At 51.2% G+C, this 19,241-nt stretch overlaps 1 protein-coding gene across 5 annotated transcripts in view; it reads right to left on the bottom strand.

The window, feature by feature from the left end:
- Positions 1–10,903: 10,903 nt before the first annotated feature.
- The window catches only part of BABAM2 (BRISC and BRCA1 A complex member 2), a 460,475-nt gene continuing 452,137 nt past the window's right edge, over positions 10,904–19,241 (bottom strand). For all 5 annotated transcript variants that reach the window (XR_001886531.1, XM_017876999.1, XM_017876997.1 and 2 more), the window contains one exon: positions 10,904–11,345. Coding sequence is in view for 2 of the 5 variants with exons in the window: in XM_017876999.1 (XP_017732488.1) it covers positions 11,282–11,345 (64 nt within the window). In the remaining 3 variants the exon portion in view is untranslated. The remainder of the gene's footprint in view (positions 11,346–19,241) is intronic.

The raw sequence follows: 19,241 nt of genomic DNA, 5'->3' as shown, positions 1-19,241 counted from the left end.
GGCCCAGTATGGGTGCTGGGATCAGCCCTGGGACTATCTGGTGGCCTGGGGCTGCTCAGCCCTGGAAGCCCAACACGGGCACCTGAACCCGGTCTGAGCTACTCAGGAAAACACTCCCCTCCCTCTGGGGCTTTGTGGGCTGACTGAGGTGATGCAGGGAGTGGGCATGACTTTGGAGGCTGGTGAGTCCACCTCAAGTCTTGCCCGGGGGTCATTGCTTGGTACAGGCAGAGGACAGTCACCTCTGCCATGTCCACAGCTCATGGCATCAGCAAGGAAGGTGGGCTGGACATTGGCACGGGGACTCCCATGGACAGCCTTGCCCTGTCCCTCCCCTGCTGTGTCCTTCTGCAGCTGTTTGGTCACCTCAGCTTGACTGAGAAGGCCTTCAGAAGCCAACTTTCAACCATGGCCTCCCTTCTCCTAACTCCCATCCTAGGCGCAACCTGGAGGTTCAACACGCTTCTCGCTGTCTCATGGAACGCACCCATCTCGGCCCTTCCTCCACTGCCCTGACAGAATATTCCAGCACATTCACTTCTTTTCCCAAGCTCTGCAGTCTTCGAGGCGTGAACTGACGCCATCACCACGTTCGTTTCTCCCTGGTACTTGCTGACCAATCTTATGTGAGTCTGACGCAGGTGCCTTTCCTACAGAAAGGTACAAGTCATTATTGATGGGATAGATTTATGATAGGGAAAATCAAGAAATAATTCAAACGGCCAAAAAATAAGGGAAAAAGGGGTAAGTGAACTCTGGAGAAACATGAGGTGGGTTCACCAAAGATGGCAAGATGGTAAACAGTCGGGAAACAAAAGAGAAAAACAAAACAGGATCCACAATTGTTTTCCATTGTTTTTAAGCATGTTAAAATGAATAGGAAAAGACTGGAAGGAAACCCCTTTAGTCCTCAGACCTCAGCTGGGATATCATTTCCTGCCTCAGAATAAATAAGAACAAGATATTTGTTGAAGGCTGTTAAATACCTATGCGCTGAGCGTGGCTCTGTCTGGAGGAGGGAGCCGGTGTGGTTTCTGGTATCTGCTCCTTTCATAAAAGGAAAAGGCCAAGCGTGGTGGCTGATGCCTGAAATCCCAGCACTTTGGGAGGCTGAGATGGGTGGATCACCTGAGGTCAGGAGTTCTAGAACAGCCTGGCCAACATGGTGAAACCCCGTCTCTACTAAAAATACAAAAAATTAGCCAGGTGTGGTGGTGGGTGCCTATAATCCCAGCTACTCTGGAGGCTGAGGTGAGAGAATCACTTGAACCCAGGAGGCGGAGGCTGCGGTGAGCTGAGATCGCACCCCTACTCTCTAGCCTGGGCAACAGAGCAAGACTCCATCTCAAAAAAAAAAACAAAACAAAAAAACCAGAGGAAAAGTCTCTAGTGCTAGCTGTTTTGCTGGGAGTGGCATGGGCGGGTTGGAAGCCTGCTGGCTGCTATGACACCTGCCTAGGAGCCCACCTTCCAGGTCACACCCACCTCTGTTGACCCAGGCCCCGGGCAGCAGAGCTTTTGGGCAGGACATAGCTGGCCCTTCTCAGGCACTCCGGGGACCCCGTTCACCCACTTCAGGCAGCTGGGTCCTCTGGGGCAGAGTGAAAGGGGAAGGCAGACTGGCATGGGCCACCTCCTCCCCACTCTCCCCTCCGTCTAGCGGGTGGGTGCCAGGGCAGGTCCCAGAGGCTGGCTGAGGCCGGGGAGGGCGGGCAGGATGGGCGTCACTCCTGTTTCCTTTGCAGTTCTTGGTATTTTCTCACCACCTCCTCAGGGCACCTCCACCAGGCCCCTAGCCTGACCTGGTAGCGGGGGTTGTGTGTTAGGTGGTGGCAGTGGCAACCTGCTTACGTTTTCACGTGGCCATGACCTTTTACTGTCCCAGAAACTCCCCTCATCGTATCTGCCTTGTTCTTAGCACCAGCCCGTGAAACAGGCTCAATATTTTACAAATAAGGAGGTCTAGGTCAGGGAAGTCACTGTCAGTGTGGTCAGGGGCGGCCAGCCAGGACACAGCTCACCGCAATCTCCTTAACCCCACTGCTCCTTGCCTGTCACCTCAGACGTTCTGGATGCAGGGACAAGCTCTGCTGGGCAGATTCTGGAGGGACCCAAGGCAATGCCCCTGAGGCCAGGGCCTGGGGCAGGCTTCTGGAGGAGAGCTGGGGGCTACCGCTTTCACCTGCCTCTTCCAGGCCTTGGCTCAGATGCCACCTCCTCAGCCAGGCCAGTCCTGCCTCCCTGGCTAAAAATGCATTCCCACCCCTCCCTGCTTTCTCTTCCCTATGCTTGGCTCCTAACATTCCCTCTGTACATCTTGTTCATACCCCCTCTCGCCTGATGGGAATGGAAACCCCACGAGGGCAGGGGTTGTGGTGCTGTATTTACTGCTATACTGCTATAGAATGGTGCCTGGCACGGAGTAGGTGCTCAACACGACTGCATGCATGAGAACCAGACCTTGTGTGTGCCTCGGCCCCATGGGAGAGTTCACCAGAAACCGAACCACCACAATGAAACCAAGAAACCAAGAGGCTAAAACTATGCCCAGCTGACCCCTCCTCCAGGAAGTCCTCCAGGATTTGCTTCAGCTGAAAGCAAACAGTGCGGATCTGCAGCTCTGTTATGTGGCTTACCCCAGCCTCTCCCTTCAGTGGCAGGGGTGTACACTAGCCCCAGCTTCCTGGCCTTTCAGGCTCAGGGCTAGGTTTATCCATACGGTCCAGGTGCCAGGAACAGAGAGGACGCTCGACAGATGTCTGTCAAGTGCACAAATGGGATGCAAGTCCTGTTGCTCCTGGAAGAGCTCCCACTGCTGACACACAGAAAGTGCTTAGCCAATGTATGTGGAATGGAGTAACGGCTGCCTGGCCCAGTGCTGCTTTTCTGTTCCACTTTACATCAATGCTTTGCCCGTCCTGACCTGTCAGAGCCCAGACTTGTGGGCTCACCTGTGTCTTGGTCACACTGGGCCCATCTTGGTCAAGGCCTTTTGGCTCCAGGATGACCCAACACCTCTTCCTGCAGCCTCTGCAGGCCTGGCCACCCCTCCCTGGATGTGGGACACTCCTCAGGTCCTCTGGACCACAGAAGACAATACCCTCTCCAGCCCGGGAAACCCTGCTTCTGGCTCTGGGCTGCCTGCCAGGGCGGCTCACATGTGAGCAAGCGGGCACTGCTCTGGGGGACGGAGGGGTGCTGGAGAGGGAGCGTCTCATCTTTCAGCCGACAGCTGTGGATGGCCACACTGTGTGTTTATCCTGATTCTCCAGACGGATCATGAACAGTCCCAGCACACGGGCTGGCCTGCAGCGGATGAGCGAAGGGGCCATGCCTGGCAGTCAAGACTTGAAAAAAGTCTAATGTTTACTGTATGTTTTCCAGAGAGGAGAACCCCCTGGCTAATCCTGTGCTCCAGATTTGACAGAACACATGCCTACTCCGTGGGGTAACTGCTCCTTAGTGCTCACTAGAATCCTTAGAAGGCAAGTATATGAGCTATTGGTTAAAAGGAGGGAAATAAATGATTACTTAATAAATGTAACTTGGCCAAGGATGGTGGCTCATGCCTGTAATCCCAGCACTTTGGGAGGCTGAGGCAGGAGAATCGCATGAGCTGAGGAGTTTAAGGCTAGCCTGGCCAACATAACAAGACCTCTGTCTATACAAAAATACAAAAGTTAGCCAGGCATGGTGGCACGCACCTGTAGTCCCAGCTACTTGGGAGGCTGAGGTAGGAGGATCATTTGAGCTCAGGAGATGGAGGCTGCTGTGAACTGAGACTGTGCCACTGCATTCCAGCCTGGTGACAGAGTGAGACCCTGTCTCAAAAAAAGTAAATAAAATTTTTAAAAAGTAACTTAATAGACAAAACCTCTGGAAACAAGGGAACCTAGGAGTTTAACAGAAGAGACGAGTCAGGGCCCCCAGGTGGTGCTGCTCAGCACAGGCTTACTGGGGAGCCGCCGAAGGAGAGGAGGGGGAGGTGGCAGGCAGATAGCCTTGGGCAGAGGGCCTGGGAGACCACAGAGGTGGACAGCTGGCAGCAGGGTTCAGAGACACTCTAGGTGGGAGTGGCTCCAGCAAGAGGACTGGATTATGGTATGGGAGAGGCCAAAAAAGATTTTGTTGTTTTCGGTCAGTTAACGCTTAAGGACTGGGATGTGGAATGGAAAGGAAGGAGGGAGAAGAGGGACAACTTGTGCCAAACCTAAAAGGCAAGAATAATAAAGATGGGCTTTCTGAGCGCCCACTGAGTGCCAGGCATTGGTGAAAGTGTTGCAATGCTTATAACTCCGTGCCCTGATCGTGGAGTCCTCCGCCAGCACCATGTGGTGAAGTCCCATTTTGCAGAGGAGGAAACTGAGATCAGCTGGCTTGTTCAAGTTCGCGCACCTAGGAAGTGGTGCAGCCTGGATTTGACTCAGGCCACCTGGTTCCAGAGCCCGTGGGCCTCAACTCAGCCAACAAGCCCATTTGCCTTGCCAGGGCTTGGTTTCGCTGAAGCGGGTCTCCAGGCTGGGGTTAGTTTTGTGGAGGGGCCGAGCCCTGGTGGCCGCTGGCTGCTAACTGCTGGCAGTTGGAGTGGGTGAGGCTGAGGGGGCCGCTGGGCCTGGGTAGCTTGGGCAGGAGCCGGCGAGGAAGGGGAGGTGCCTCAGGGGGCTGCCTGTTGGTGCGGGCAGAAAGGCGGGAGAGACAGGCAGAGGCAGCCATCTGGGTTGTGCAACCTGCAGCCCACGCACGCCAAGAACCACCAGCGTGGAGTCGGGATGAGGAGTCCTCCTCCCACCTGGTGTGGGCTGGAGTCCCAGGAGCAGGCGCTGGGGTGGGACAGCGGGGGATCAGCTGGTCTGAAGCCCTGGTTGTGGGTGAGTGCGTGCACACGGGTGTGCGTCTCTGCGCATGTGCGTGGCGAGGGACTGTGCCCTTGTGGAATCTCCCCTAGGGCAACCTGGCAGTGTGAGGCTGACCCTTGCCCCAAACCTCATGCCCTCGGGCATGACATCAGTCCCCAGCTGGGCTGTGAAATGAGTCCACGTCGAATCCTTCCATACACCTACTTGAACTCACGTCCGTCATTGACACTTTCAGAGCTGACCCTGGGTAAGCAGCCCTCTTATTCGGCAGACCTCACCTTACTCAAATGATTTTTGGCCTCCGCAGGATTTGTCCTGATACATTCCTTTGGCTGCCTGTAGGGGTGGGTTCTCCTAGTTCTCTGAAGGGTCATAGGATCGAGAAGGCGCCGTGTGGGAACTACCTGGAACAGGGTCTGGACTGTCACACACGGTGCTTGAGAAGGGAGAGGGCAGCTGTCACTTTTAACACCCACCCACCACTCTGTTTCCAGATGGCAACTGGCACCCTTCTACCTACTGCTCTACTGGCACCTGCGCAGACAGCCAACAGTCACTGGGAGCTGCAGAGTTCCGTTCTGGAGCAAAAGTGAGATCATGGAGTTGAAAGGGACTGATTTTCATTTTCTTGCGTGGCTCCTAGGCTCACTCAAAGGGCATGTTTCAAAGAGGCTCTCTGGAATGAGGAGAATTCTGTGGAGGGACTTGCTCCATGGGACTTTAAGAAGGGGGTGGTGGGCTGTTTTGGGGGAGCATGAGTGTGTGCCACACCCTCCACACGCCGTTTGGCTGGCTCATCCCGACATGTTGCGGAGGCGGCTGGCCCAGGGTAGGGTGGCTCATTCTGGCCATCCCTGGGTTGCTTGCAGGGCTACTTTTCTGGCCATGATGACCCATGACTTATTATGACCCCAAGCACAACCTCTTAGACTTGTGAAGTGTGGTGCCTCCAAAGGGATCAGAGAATAGTGACAGAGTAAATCCTAAGAACCCTGTAGAAGGAAGACGCGTCTTTAGGCCTCTTAGAGTTAGTTGCTTCCCATTGAACCTGGAATTAGTTCAGGGACCTGCTGTCTTTGGTAATACCTCGGTAATTTTCCTTAATAATTGTAACAACTTTTTCACCTTGTTTTCCTCAAATATTAGGCTGTTATTTCAACCAAGTGTGTTTTGGACTTTAACCAGAGACTGTGGCACAAATTTTGAAGTCAGGTTTATTTATTATTTATTTTTTATTTTTTTTCCAACTGTGGGCTGGCCCTGGCTCAGCCACCTGAAAACAAGTTATTTATATATATGTATGTAGCCATATAGACATACCCATCCACAGGCACAAAGACCACTTCCAAGTCTTTCTTAGTTTGTTGCACGTGACCCCACAGAACTCCTTGGACCCAGCTGACCAGGGTTTGATGCCCACTTCATGTGATCTGGCCAGACCCAGCTACTCCAAGCCCCTCCCCTCACAGGGAAAATGGCAAAAACTGGTGTGTACATGTCTTATACAGGGCTTTGTATACATTAGATGCTCAATAAAGCTCTCATTTGGGGAAGCTGGATAACAGAAGTGGAAAGAAACACAGGGAGCTGCTTCACTTCCTTGTGAAATGAAAAAAAAAAGGAAGGGAGGGAAGGAAGGAAAGGAGAGGGGAAGGGGGAGAAGGTAGGATGGGTGGATGAGTGAATTATACCAGTTTCCTGTCCTTGGGTAAGTTATTTATTTAACATCTTTGAGGCTCTGTGTTTTTATCTATAAAATGAAGACAATAACACCTATTTCATTTAGTTGTTTTAAGGATTACACAAGGCAATGGGTGCACCCCGCACCCGATTTCTAGTTAGCGTTTGTACTGGCCCTGCACGTAAGCACCATAGATGCATAAAAAAAGGCAAAGGTTTTATTTTCATGTTTTCGAGCACCCACGAATTAGCTATGATGCCATTAATAGAATTAGATGGCCTATTACCATTAGATGAAGTTCTTAACATTCACATTAGGAACTGTGGGACAGGCTGGTCCCCATGAACTGGGGCAGGCTGTGGGATAGTTTTATTTATAGGCCTGAGCAAGAGGCAAACCAAACGCAGTCGTCCCTCCGGCAAGTCAGCTGCGACTCCAAGAGTGTGGAGCTGTCAGGAACTGAAACCCAGTCCGAGGCAAAAGTGAACCACGCTGCTCTGATTTCCTTGCCTATGGGAAAGCAGGGGCCGGGGCGGATGAACAGGTCACTGGGTTGTTGCTTCTCCAGCACTGCTTGGAGCCTGAAGTCCTGCCGAGAGTTTAAGCAAGACCAGCGTGGGGGGTGGGGAACCCCCCACAAATACATCGCATCTCTTATCCATTAAAATTCAAGATGACTCATCATTTTGTCTTCCTGGTAATCCAGACAGGGTCACTTTTCCAAAGGCCAAATTCATTGGCAGGACTTTTTAACAGGGGCATTCTGACTTTTTAGAAAAAGGCCAAAGTCAACATCAGAAAATCTTTTTTCTGGTCTGCGGTAATAACAGTCACTGTTTGTCAAACGTTACTGCGTGCCAAGCACTGCACATGGTGCTTTAGGTACTTTTCTTATTTTTTTCTCACAACCCCAGGAGGCAGGTATTTATTCCCATTTTATAGATGAGGATAACAAAACTCAGATTAAGTAAAGACAGACACTGGAGCCAGTTCACTCCAGCAGAGGCTCCCACGATGACCCTCCCTGCTCCTCCCAACTCTGCGTCCAGTGATCTCACGTTGGTGGCCTGCAGTCCGTCATGGTGGGAGTATTTACACCAGAGAAATTGGCAAATGGTACAAACCAAGGTCCTCCTCTTTTTTTCCTCTCTCATCCTCAACCTCATATTCTTTCTAGTTCATGTCTCCACAAGAAAATGAGCTTTAATAGAGCATCATTTGAGGCCGGGTGTGGTGGCTCCCGTCTGCAATCCCAGCATTTTGGGAGGCCGAGGTGGGCGGATCACCTGAGGTCAGGAGTTCAAGACCAGCCCAGCCAACATGGTGAAACCTCGTCTCATTAGCTGGGCGTGGTGGATTACAGCCATGTGCCTGTAATCCCAGCTACTCAGGAGGCTGAGGCAGGAGAATCTCTTAAACCTGGGAGACAGAGGTTGCAGTGAGCCGAGATTGCGCCACTGCACTCCAGCCTGGGCGACAGAGCCAGAGTCCGTCTCAAAAAAAGAGAGTCATTTGGTTGTAGGCAATGCGTCCTCAGGAAGCTGGGCTGCTGGAAGAAGCTGAGCACTGGCTGAGCAGGGGTCCCCTGCTCCTCCTTCCCAGGGCCTCACAGATGCCTGATCATATCCAGGTATTACTGGTAAACACATCTGAGTCCTCTTCCTCATCAGTGCTAAGCAAGAGAGATTCCACTTAAATTACAAGGGCTGAGTAAGCTGGAGACAGGATTTACTAGGTAGTAATAATGTGCTCTCACATATGGTTCTTTTCATCTTCAAAGCATTTTATAGCCATTTACTAATTAGTCTTGGGCTGCCCTCTGTGTGCAGGTAAAACGCTCGATGACAGGCTGACCCGGCAAGAAGTATTTACAAATATACAGGTGACCTCCACTCACTCACAGGTGCCACTGGCTTCTGTTGGTGTTGCGGGGTAAAGATAAAATCACGCAAACCCTGGAGTTTGAGTCCCTGGTTCTGGAAACACACAGTGCTGATTGTCACCTTGTGGTGAGTCCCCTCTAAGAAAACCAGCCCAAATCCTCCCCTGCGGCAAGGAAGTTGAAAGTCTTTTAAAAATAATCATAAATCTCTATCCTCACACGTATGTAATGTCCAGCATCCTTCACTGGGAAAGAAAAAAATATGAGATCATGAGAGTATGGACTCACATGAGAACAGGTGCTGGAGGGGAGCCAGGAGCCTGGGTTGGGTCTTGGCTCCAGCCCTGACCGGCTGGTGATCATGGGTAACTCACTTAGCTTCTCTCATCTTCCGTTTCCTCATCTGTGGAACAAAAGCAACCCCATTCAGTTGCTCACAGCCCAGGTCCGCTGTAAAGTGTGCTGAGCTAATGTGTGTGGCAAAACTTCTGCGTTAGACTGTGTGTGCTTCGCTGATGGGCACGGTCTCGTTCGTAATCTGGGTCTGTGGGCCCCCAGGGGCTGGCAGGGGCAGGAGGATGACATTCCCAGGCCACACTGCCCACTACTGGGTGCTGTCACTGCTGAATGCTTATTTGAAATGCTGAGGGGATATCCAGTCCACAGGACCTCGCCCCCTCCCACAGTGCCAACCACCATCTGCTAGAACTGGAACCAGAAAGAGTTGACTGAGCCTGGGCTTGCTTCAGACCCAGTTGCAGCTCAGAAGCAAGCCCGGGCTCAGTCAACTCTTGGTGCTGTGCACAGTAGAGCCCAACCCATACCCCTCCATCAGGGGAGGGTGACCCTAGCAATCCTAAGTGACCGTGCCATGACGCCTTACTGGGGGTATGGAGGAGACATGGGGCATGGCACACAGCTGCCCCGAGTAGAGGGGCAGTCAGCAGGCCAGGGTCAGAAGCAGTGCCAGTGTGGTCAGCTGGCTTAGTGGGTCCTGATCACTTGCTCAGTAGAATCGCTGGGGGAGTTTTATCAAAATCTAGAAGACTAAGCTCCAGCTAGTGAGATTCCAAGTCAACAGGCCTGCAGTGGGAACTACCAGAGCAGTAGCTTCCTAAAAAAAGCTCCCCAGGTGATCTGATGAGCCGAGCCCACAATCCAGTCCAGCCTCCTCCTAGTATTAATATGATGGAGAGGAAGGGACTCACTCAAGGCCACGTAGCCAGTTAATGGCAGGGCTGGCATATGGACATAGGACACTGGACTGTTGTTCTTGTTCTGGGAATTCCCAAAGCTTCAGGGTAGGGGGCATAGTACCCACACGGTGAAAAAACCCAGAACTGGGCGGGCCTCCAGCTGACAGGCAAGATGGGAGGTCCGTTCCAGCTGATCTCCAGCCTCCTGAGAACATTCCTGGGTGCCAGAGAACACGGGAAGGAGCGGCGCGCCTTCTCCTCACCAGTCCTCACAAGGGCCCAGGGCTGGTTCTTTTGGGCTCACCTGGTGAAAATGGGCTCCCACAGCCACAAAGGGAACTAAGGGAAGAGGTGAGAGGCCCTGTGAAATCATGTGTGTGTCCTGCAGGAGGGGCTGGTAGCTTCACCTCGGAATGGGAAGGCCAGAGGGTGTCAGGGCGAGCACCCAGGCCGGCTCTTGCCCTCACCTCTGTGGGTGGCGCATGGGCCCTGCTTCCCTGTGTGGAAGGCCATCAGGACAGGACCAAGTTAACCAAACTGTAAACCTGGTGATGTGGTCAAGCTGACGGCAGCCATCTTGTGTTTCAGCTAAGGGAGTGTGTGATGGTACAAGGAGGCCTGGCTCCAAGTTCCCAGATTTGCTCCTAATTTGCTGTTTCTAATTTGCATGTTTCCTTAACTCTTGGGCCTTAGTTCTCTCCTCTGTACACTGAAGGGAGTAACGGGGTAGAAACGAGGTGACTTCTGAAGACCCTTCTGGCTGTCATATCAGTAAGTTCAGGGAAGATGGCGTCTGCTCAGGCTATCTTCCCCAGCTCCGTTCCTGGCTGGCTGCACAGTCGCCAGTCCCCGAGCCCGGAAAGCAGACACATTCCCGTGATAACCCATGACACCCAAGCTTTGTCTTTGTGTATAATTCACACAGAGCTGCAGAGGCCCAAAGGACTCTCCCATCAGCCTAGGGAGAGGGGACGGAGAGGGGAGAGCGGGAAGGACAGAGCCCTTGGTGCACTCAGCAAACTTGAATGACTACCTACTGTGTGGAGCTGGCCTGAGCACAAGATGCCCACACAGGGGTCTGGAGGGTATGGATGGCCGGGGGTGGGGGATGTGTGTGCTAGAACCCATTTGTCATTGAGCAACAGCTTTTGGCCAGGCTGGGTGAGTGGCTGAAACCCAGCGGGTTGGTCAGATTGACTCAGGTAACTCCTTCTCACAGTGGAGGACTGCGCAGATAGGAAATGCTGAGGTATGAAACACACATGCACGCACAGAGGGAAGACACTAGTTTCAGAGGAAAAACGGCGAGGGGCATTTAATCTTAAGAGGTCTCAGAGACAAAGGCTTTGGAAGAAAGGTGTGGGCATTCCTGATGCTTTACTTTCCCCGGAAAATTACTGCACCGTAATTTGTGAGTTTATTTCTTCCAACTAAGAAATAGAGGCAAGAAAGGGAGTAACCCGAAGTGAAGGGCTCTAGGATCCAGGGACCACCAGCCAGCTCAAGTTGGATTTCAGCAGTTGGGGCTGCCTGGGGTGTGCAAAGCTGCTGTGTGAGCAAAACGCTGCCGTGAAGACATTCCAGGCGGCTTCCAGGAAGCGGCTGTATGTGCTGACACGCATGTGGACAGGCAGTCTGGCTGGCCACCTCTCAAGACTGGTGTTTCCTAGAGCTTTCCATTGGCAAACGCTGCCTCCTGGAACTGAGGGACAAAGGTTTTGAAATAAGCCCTGGTGGGAAAGAAGGGGAGAAAAAAAATTGTGGTTAGCACAAACAACTTGAAAAAAAGTACAACTCGGAGCTTTCAAACTAACTCAGAACAGTTGTTATTTATTGTTCGTGCATGTTGGGCTGGATTTGCCTTCTCTGCTGAGGCAAAGCCCTTCGGATTTTTCCAAGGAGGTGCACGCAGTTCACTACTGTGATACTCTCAGGAATACGCAAAGGGCCCGTACGTGCGCCCTCCTGGCTGCCAGTTCCTATGAGATACCTGCCCTCAGGTCCTGCTGCCTTTTTCAGGACAAAGACAAGGGCCTGGTCTAAGCTACAAGACAGTGTGTGTGCAATTGAACCACACAGTCATTTAGAGATCTGAAGTATCAGGAAGGTTGCCTTTTCCACTCGGTTGGACCTTTGACTTCATAAAGACAGAGGGTCTAATAAGCTTTTTAACACACTCTATTTTTTTAGAGATGGGGCCTCACTCTGTGAGCCAGGCTGGAGTTCAGTGGTCCAACCATAGCGCACTGTAGCTTTGACCTCCTGGACGCAAGTGATCCTCCTGCCTCAGCCACCCAAGTAGTTAGGACTATAGGCGTGTGCTACCATGTCAGCAATTTTTTTTCACTTTTTTGTAGAGACAGGGTCTTGTTGCATTACCCAGACTGGTCTCAAACTCCTGACCTCAAGGGATCCTCCTGCCTCAGCCTCCCAAAGTGCTGGGATTATAGGCCTGAGCCACCACACCCAGCGCTAATAATTTCTAAATGATTCATGGTCTCCATTTATTTCCAAACACATATGCAGTCTGGTCTACTGGAAAGAAAGCTAGGCTGGGTGTTAAAAGAACCCTTCCCAGTCAGTGCAAGAGGGGTGGCAGGACTGGAGGCAGCCCATTTGGCCTTTTCGGCATCCCGGTTTCTAATCTGTGGAAGCAGGGCCAAGTTCTACCTCAGATGTGCACCTGCCGAGCCCACACTGTGTCAGGCACCGTACAAGGCATCAGGCGTGGCGGGGTGGCCCAGCCATGGGACCTGGCATATGGGAGACTGCAGTGTGGAGGAGATGGACACATGGGTGACCCCCCATCAGGGCACCAATGGCAGTCCTGCGGGCCGCAGTCCATGCAGCAGGGAAGGGGCAGTGCAGGGGCATTTCCAGCAGCAGCTTGCTGTCAGTTGAGAGGTGAGGGAGAAAAGTGAGGGGAGGAGAAGGGAGGGGCTGCAGAGGAAGGAGATGGGCACCCATGCTCCTGGTCACCAGGCTTGCCTTCTAGCCCCACCCCACCGACACTCACACAATCACGGTGACACCTTACGTGTCCAGGAATCTCACCTCAGAGCAGTGGTGAGAACCAGGCAGGGCCACCAAGAGCTGTCACCCTCAGCACTGCAAAGACTTCATCACCTCACCCACAGGGAGCCTCCCACAGTCCATTTTATTTAGGATCTGGTCCTACTGAGCCTGGCTGTACCGGCTCCCGGCTCCCAGCTCCCAGGAGATCAGAAGCAGCAAATCTGCAGTGAAGGAGCTAACCCAAAGACCTCGGAAACGGATTCACGGCAGCAGTGAGAAGAGTACAGAAAACTGCTCAGGAGCACGAGCACTCACTGGGGTTCCTGTGCTGCAGGGCAAAGAGCCCCACGCAATCCGACAGGCCCTGGAGTCGTCTCTGGAGCAGAGCAAATGCAGCGGCTGGTGCCACCGGCTGCCCGCCCCCTTCAAGTCAACTGCAGCCCTCTTTCCAACCTGGCCTTGGGATGCTCTGGCTCTTTCTCAGTGCTGGCCTCCACCACGGCCTCTGCAGCACGGAAATGGCAGCTCCTCTCTCTGGAAGCTCTCTTTCCCTGTGACTTCTGTGACATGTGGTGCCACAGCTGTCCTGCCTCTATCTACCTCTCCCTGCCCCTCCTTCAGCACTCCCAGGCGCCATCGTCCTTGAGGTCACGCAGAGCAAGGTGGGAACTCCTGGGCCTGCAGCACTGCTAGCCCAGCCCTCCCTCCCCTCAAACTTCCAGTCCCACGTCTCCAACCACCTGTGGGACCCCCCACCTGTCACTCTGTAACTCACACCAGTGTTCCACATGGATGTTTTCATCACTTTCATGTATCTGAAAATGCTCTGACCAATTTGGTTTTCTGTAACAGAACCTTCAGTTTCCTTCTGAACCAGTTTCCATTCTCCCTAAACCCCATGGTGAATTCATCCTCAAGGTTCCTGCCGCTAAGTCCCTCCGTCCGTAGTGACTCCCATAGCTCCTGTCTTATCTTTTGATGGCACTGCTTCAGAAGCTGCTTCTCCCCTGGACATGAGGCCTCCTTTGCCTTTGTTTGCGGCTACATTGATTCTCTTACAGTGTGAGTCTCTGGCCCTTTCCTGAGCAAGATCTTAATGTCCTCCAAACTCTCAGCCTGGCATTCAATGACTCTCACTATCTGGCTCCAAGTCATTAAGAAGACAATCTATTCTGTTCCTCTATCATGTTTTTTGAGATCATGCAACCCTTTGAGAAGCTAAGAAAGTTCAGGATCCTCTCCTCAGAGAAACTGCAGGGAAGACCTCCCCCCACTGCAACCTGGGGATGTCACAGGTCCCCTAAGCCGGCCACGGTCCAGAATATGAGCCTTGGATCTACTCCCTCTCCCTTCTTCTCATCTGACTACCTACTCTTCCTCACACATGCCATATGCCACCTCTGGGTGCTCAGGACAAATATCCTTGCTTCCATCAAGTCTTCCCTGGTCCCCAGGAGGTCCTCTCCCTGCACGCTGTCCGTGCTTCTTCTGGGGCACTTGTCTCACACGCACAGGTCTTATCTGCCAGCCCCTGGAAAGCGGGAGCACATCCTGCTCCCAGTGACCACCAGGCCTGGCTCAGCGTAGAAAGCACTCGGTGATGGGCTGTGGCTTTAATGTAACTAATGGTGGCCACCAGTTTGTAAGAAACAGCTATAGTATGTCCATTACAAGCTGTTTAAGAAGGCGGGAGAGGTTGGGCGCAGTGGCTCACGCCTGTAATCCAGCACTTTTGGAGGCCGAGGCGGGTGGATCACCTGAGGTCAGGAGTTCAAGACCAGCCTGGCTAACATGGCGAAACCCCATCTCTACTAAAATACAAAAATTAGCCGGGTGTGGTGGTGGGTGCTTGGGAAGCTGAGGCAGGAGAATTGCTGGAACCCGGGAGGCGGAGGTTGCAGTGAGCCAAGGTTACACCCATGCCATGGCACTCCAGCCTGGGCGGCAAAATGAGACTCTGTCTCGAAAAAAAAAAAAAAAAAAAAAAAAAAAAAAAAAAAAAAAAAAAAAAAAGAAAAAAATGAAATAAAGAAGGTAGGAGAGAGAGCAACCCCAGAAAGACAACAGGTATAATATTTAGATACTGAGGAAGAACACTTCAGTCCATTCTCAAATTTCAAACTTTGTCAACAGTAAGAAAGATAAAGCACCCTCTTCCATCCACTTGTGATCAGCACAGTCCTGAGCCAGCCAAACCGCCACCTTCTCTGGCACTCAGGACCTCAAAGTCCTTATCCATTAACGGCACCATGCCACAGTCACCCTTAATGCAAAAGGAGAGCTGTGATGTGGAGGAAAGAGCTCTAGACCTAGGTGAGGCCAGGCAGGGCAGGAGAAGCCCTGGGCTCTGTTCTCTTACGAAGAGTAGGGGTGATAAGGCCACCTGATGCCACACTCGCATGGGACAGTGTGTGGGAGGAGACAGTCAACTGTTGGCTGCCACCCAGACGCTGAGGGCCACTTATTCCTTCCATATGTTTCACCTGCTGCTGTTTTCCCAGCACATGGAAATGCGGCTCGAGAGAGTCTTGTGGCCCCACTTCTCCACAGGGTCTGAGATCGACAGGCTGCCACCAACCTCTGCTGCATGGATTCTGTGGCCTGATGTGCACTGCGGAGTCTGGCCCATCCCAGTACCACTTTCAGGGAGGGCCGAATGTGCCCCAAGTTAGAGGTGAGGACGCCACCTTCCCTGACCTTACAGCTACGAACATCAAGGGGAGAGGCTGCAGCTGAGCTGCACTGTAGCCCCCACAGGTGCCGGATGAGCAGATGGTGCTGGAACCACTGCTGCCCTGGGTGCTGGCCTGAGCGGGTCCGGGTCCGGGTCCGGGTCCGGGTCCGGGTCCGGGTCCGGGTCCGGGGAGCTCTCCACCTACCTCCCCACCTACCTCCCCAGGCCCAGAGTCACACTGGGTCCCTAAGGCAAGCCTCATCAGCTCAGATTTTCCTTGGAAACTTATAGGGGAAGGGGCTACAACATTGCAAGCTCTTTACACAAAAAGGTCTTGGCAAGAGGGAGCACATTTGAAAGGCAAGCTTTTTTCTTTTCAGAAAGTTCTAAAGTTTCCTGTTCTGTCCTGGGCTTTCCCTGCCAGGGCCAACTGCATGCTGCCAAGGGGAAGCGTGGCGAGGGCTATTTAAAGGCATGATGCTACCAGCTGTTTTCAGTGAGTGCTTCTCAACTTGGATCCTCATTAAGTCAGTTAAGGGAGGGGGAGGAGAAGGAAAGGGAAAATGACAACTGGCTCCCACCCATTTATAGATTTTAAAAAACACTGTTTTCATTTATTTCACTTTTTATCAGAGAAAATGGAGAGCTGCCCAGATTACAGATTGCTAATGGCAAGAGGTATCTGTCATCTTTGAAAAACCTTTGACCCACAAAGTATGTAGTAAGCTGTAAAAGTGTAAGCGTGTTCTAGGGGATAGTGAGGTCTCCTTACCTCCCCATTAACTGGCCAAGTGGGGCCCACAGGAGAGGGCCCTGAGTGTCAAGCTCCTCACTGAATGCACACTGGAAGGGAATTTATTTTTAGATGGAATTAGAGCTCAATATGCCTGAGGGCAAAATGAGGTTCGGGCCCTCTTCACTGATCTCTGTCTCACTGCTCAGGGTTTCATAAAATTACAACTCAGTCCAACCCAGGAGTCTCAGTTAGGAGAAGAAAACGTAAGGACTGGGTAGGTTTTCCATGAATTCAGAGCAGAAGTAGGGCTGGCCCAGGCTTCAGCCCACAGGCACGGCATGGTGGAGGCAACAGGGTCAGGAGTCAGGGGGTCTACTTTTGTGGGCCTTGGGCCCAGGGTAAATCTCTTCTGGACTTCAGCTCCCTCACCTACAAAGCAGAGTGCTGTTAACTGAGGGTCCTAAGGCTGGTGGGCTGTAGAAGGTGAGGGCAGCCTGTGTGGGGCGGGCTCTGGAGCCAGGCAGACTGGGCTCGAGGCCTGGCCACGCTCCTTACTTGTTGATCATAAGGGCAAGTGACTGCAGCTTTAGTTTCTTCATCTAAAAGGTGGGAAAACTGTGCCTACCTTAAAGGGTTTTTGTGAGGAGTGGATGAGATGGTCTGAGTAAGCGTTTGGCATGGTACGCGGCATAAGAGATGACCCGTAAACATCAACTATTACCATGGGTACCCGCTGGGGCCAAAGGGAAGAGGCTCTGAGTCTGAGTCCGTGGAAATAGCCAGAAGAACATGTGTGTGCAGAAGCAGGCAACCTGTGAGAGGTCTAGGGTCCTTGCCCTCAGTTCAGGCTTTCCCGAGGCTCCTTGGATCAGGTCTTCCCTCCTCACTGATCACACTGAGCTGGCAATCGCAGGCAGAGATGGCCAATCTCAGGCTTGGACACTCAGCCAAAGTCATGGGACACTGTGTGTCTTTTGCAATCCAGTCTAGAGCTGCTCGTGGCATCCTTGTGGCATCAAAGGACAAACTCTGCAGCCAGAGGCACCTCCAGCCCTTGCCTGTCTTCTGCCCCCCAAACCTGCCAGGTGTACTCCTTGTGTGTGGTGTGCGGATTTGGTCAGGGCTTGATCAGGGATGACGCTGCAGCTCTTTCTAGAGGGGTATTTAGGAATCACATGGCTCCAGCTACCAAGAGCAGGGTGTTGGTTGGCCTGGTCCTCAAACAGCTCTTCTTCTGTCCAGGACAACATGCATCATAAAAGAAAGGCAGTGGGGGAAGTGGAAAGAGCGTTGCACTAGGAGGCAGACGACTCACAGCTCTAGCCCGGGCCCTGGCTCATTGTGTCATCCAGAACTGGGACTCCATTTCCTCACCTGTAACAGGACACTTTCTACTTAATGATCTTATGACCACCCAGTTATCGTCTGAGATATCATCCACGTGATCTTGAGCAAGCCACTTAAACCTTTTGTGTCTTGATTCTTCATCTATTAAATTCAGACACTAGTACCTCTTCTCTTTTTTTAAAAAAAGTTCCAGGATCCACGTTCAGGACGTGTAGGTTTGTTATATAATAAAAGTGTCCCACGATGGTTTGCTGAGCCTCTCAACCCAGCACCTAGATATTAAGCCCCGCAGGCATTAGCTATTTATCCTGAAGCTCTCCCTCCCACCCTGCCACCCACCAGCAGGCCCCAGTGTGCAATGTTCCCCTCCCTGTGTCCGTGTGTTCTCATTGTTCAGCTCCCACTTATCAGTGAGAACATGTGTTTGGTTTTCTGTTCCTGTGTTAGTTTGCTGAGGATAATGGCTTCTAGCTCAAACCATGTCCCTGCAAAAGACATGAGCTCATTCCTTTTTATGGCTGCATAGTATTCCATGGTGTATGTTTACCACATTTTCTGTACCCAGTCTTATCATTGACGGACTGGGTTGATTCCATGTCTTTGCTATTGTGAATAGTACTGCAATGAACATATGCGTGCATATATCTTTAAAAGAGAAGGATTTATATTCCTTTGGGCATATATGCCCAGTAATGGGATTGCTGGGTCAAATGATATTTCTGGTTCTAGGTCTTTAAGGAATTGCCACACTGTCTTCCACAATGGCCAAACTAATTTACATTCCCACCAACAGTGAAAAAGCGTTCATATTTCTCCACAGCCTTGCTGGCATCTGTTGTTTCTTGACTTTTTAATAATCGCCATTCTGATTGGCATGAGATGGTATCTCATTGTAGTTTTGATTTGCATTTCTCTAATGATCAGTGATGTTGATATTTTTTCATATGTTTCTTGGCTGCATAAATGTCTTCTTTTGAAAAGTGTTCATGTCCTTTGCCCACTTTTTAATGGAGTTGTTTTTTTCCTATAAATTTAAGTTCCTTGTAGATTTGGATATTAGACCTTTGTCAGATGGATAGAATGCAAGATTTTTCTCCCATTCTGTAGGTCGTCTGTTCATTTTGAAGACAGGTTCTTTTGCTGTGCAGAAGCTCTTTAGTTTAATTAGATCCCATTTGTCAATTTTTGCTTTTGTTGAAATTGCTTTTGATGTTTTCGTCATTTGTCCTGAGTGGTATTGCCTAGATTTTCTTCTAGGATTTTTATAGTTTTGGGTTTTATATTTAAGTCTTTAATCCATCTTGAGTTAATTTTTGTATAAGGTGTAAGGAAGGGGTCCAGTTTCAATTTTCTGCATATGGCTAGCCAGTTTTCCCAGCACCATTTATTAAATAGGGAATCCTTTCCCCATTGCTTGTTTTTGTCATGTTTGTCGAAAATCAGATGGTTGTAAATGTGAAGTCTTATTTCTGAGATCTCCATTCTGTTCCATTGGTTTATGTGTCTGTTTTGTACCGGTACCATGCTGTTTTGGTTACTGTAGTATAGTTTGAAGTTAGGTAGCGTGATGCTACTTTGTTCTTTTGCTTAGGATTGTCTTGGCTATATGGGCTCTTTTTCAGTTCCACATGAATTTTAATGTAGTCTTTTTAAAATTCTGTGAAGAATGTCAATGGTAGCTTAATGGGAAAAAGCATTGAATCTATAAATTGCTTTGGGCAGTATGGCTATTTTCGTGATACTGATTCTTCCTATCCATGAGCTTGGAATGTTTTTCCATTTGTTTGTGTCCTCTCTGACTTCCTTGAGCAGTAGTTTGTAGTTCTCCTTGAAGAGGTCCTTCACACACCTTGT

This window comes from Rhinopithecus bieti, unplaced genomic scaffold, assembly GCF_001698545.2.
Source record: "Rhinopithecus bieti isolate Rb0 unplaced genomic scaffold, ASM169854v2 scaffold_7681, whole genome shotgun sequence".
Lineage (NCBI taxonomy): Eukaryota > Metazoa > Chordata > Mammalia > Primates > Cercopithecidae > Rhinopithecus > Rhinopithecus bieti.
This window is presented reverse-complemented; position numbering and strand designations above follow the sequence as displayed.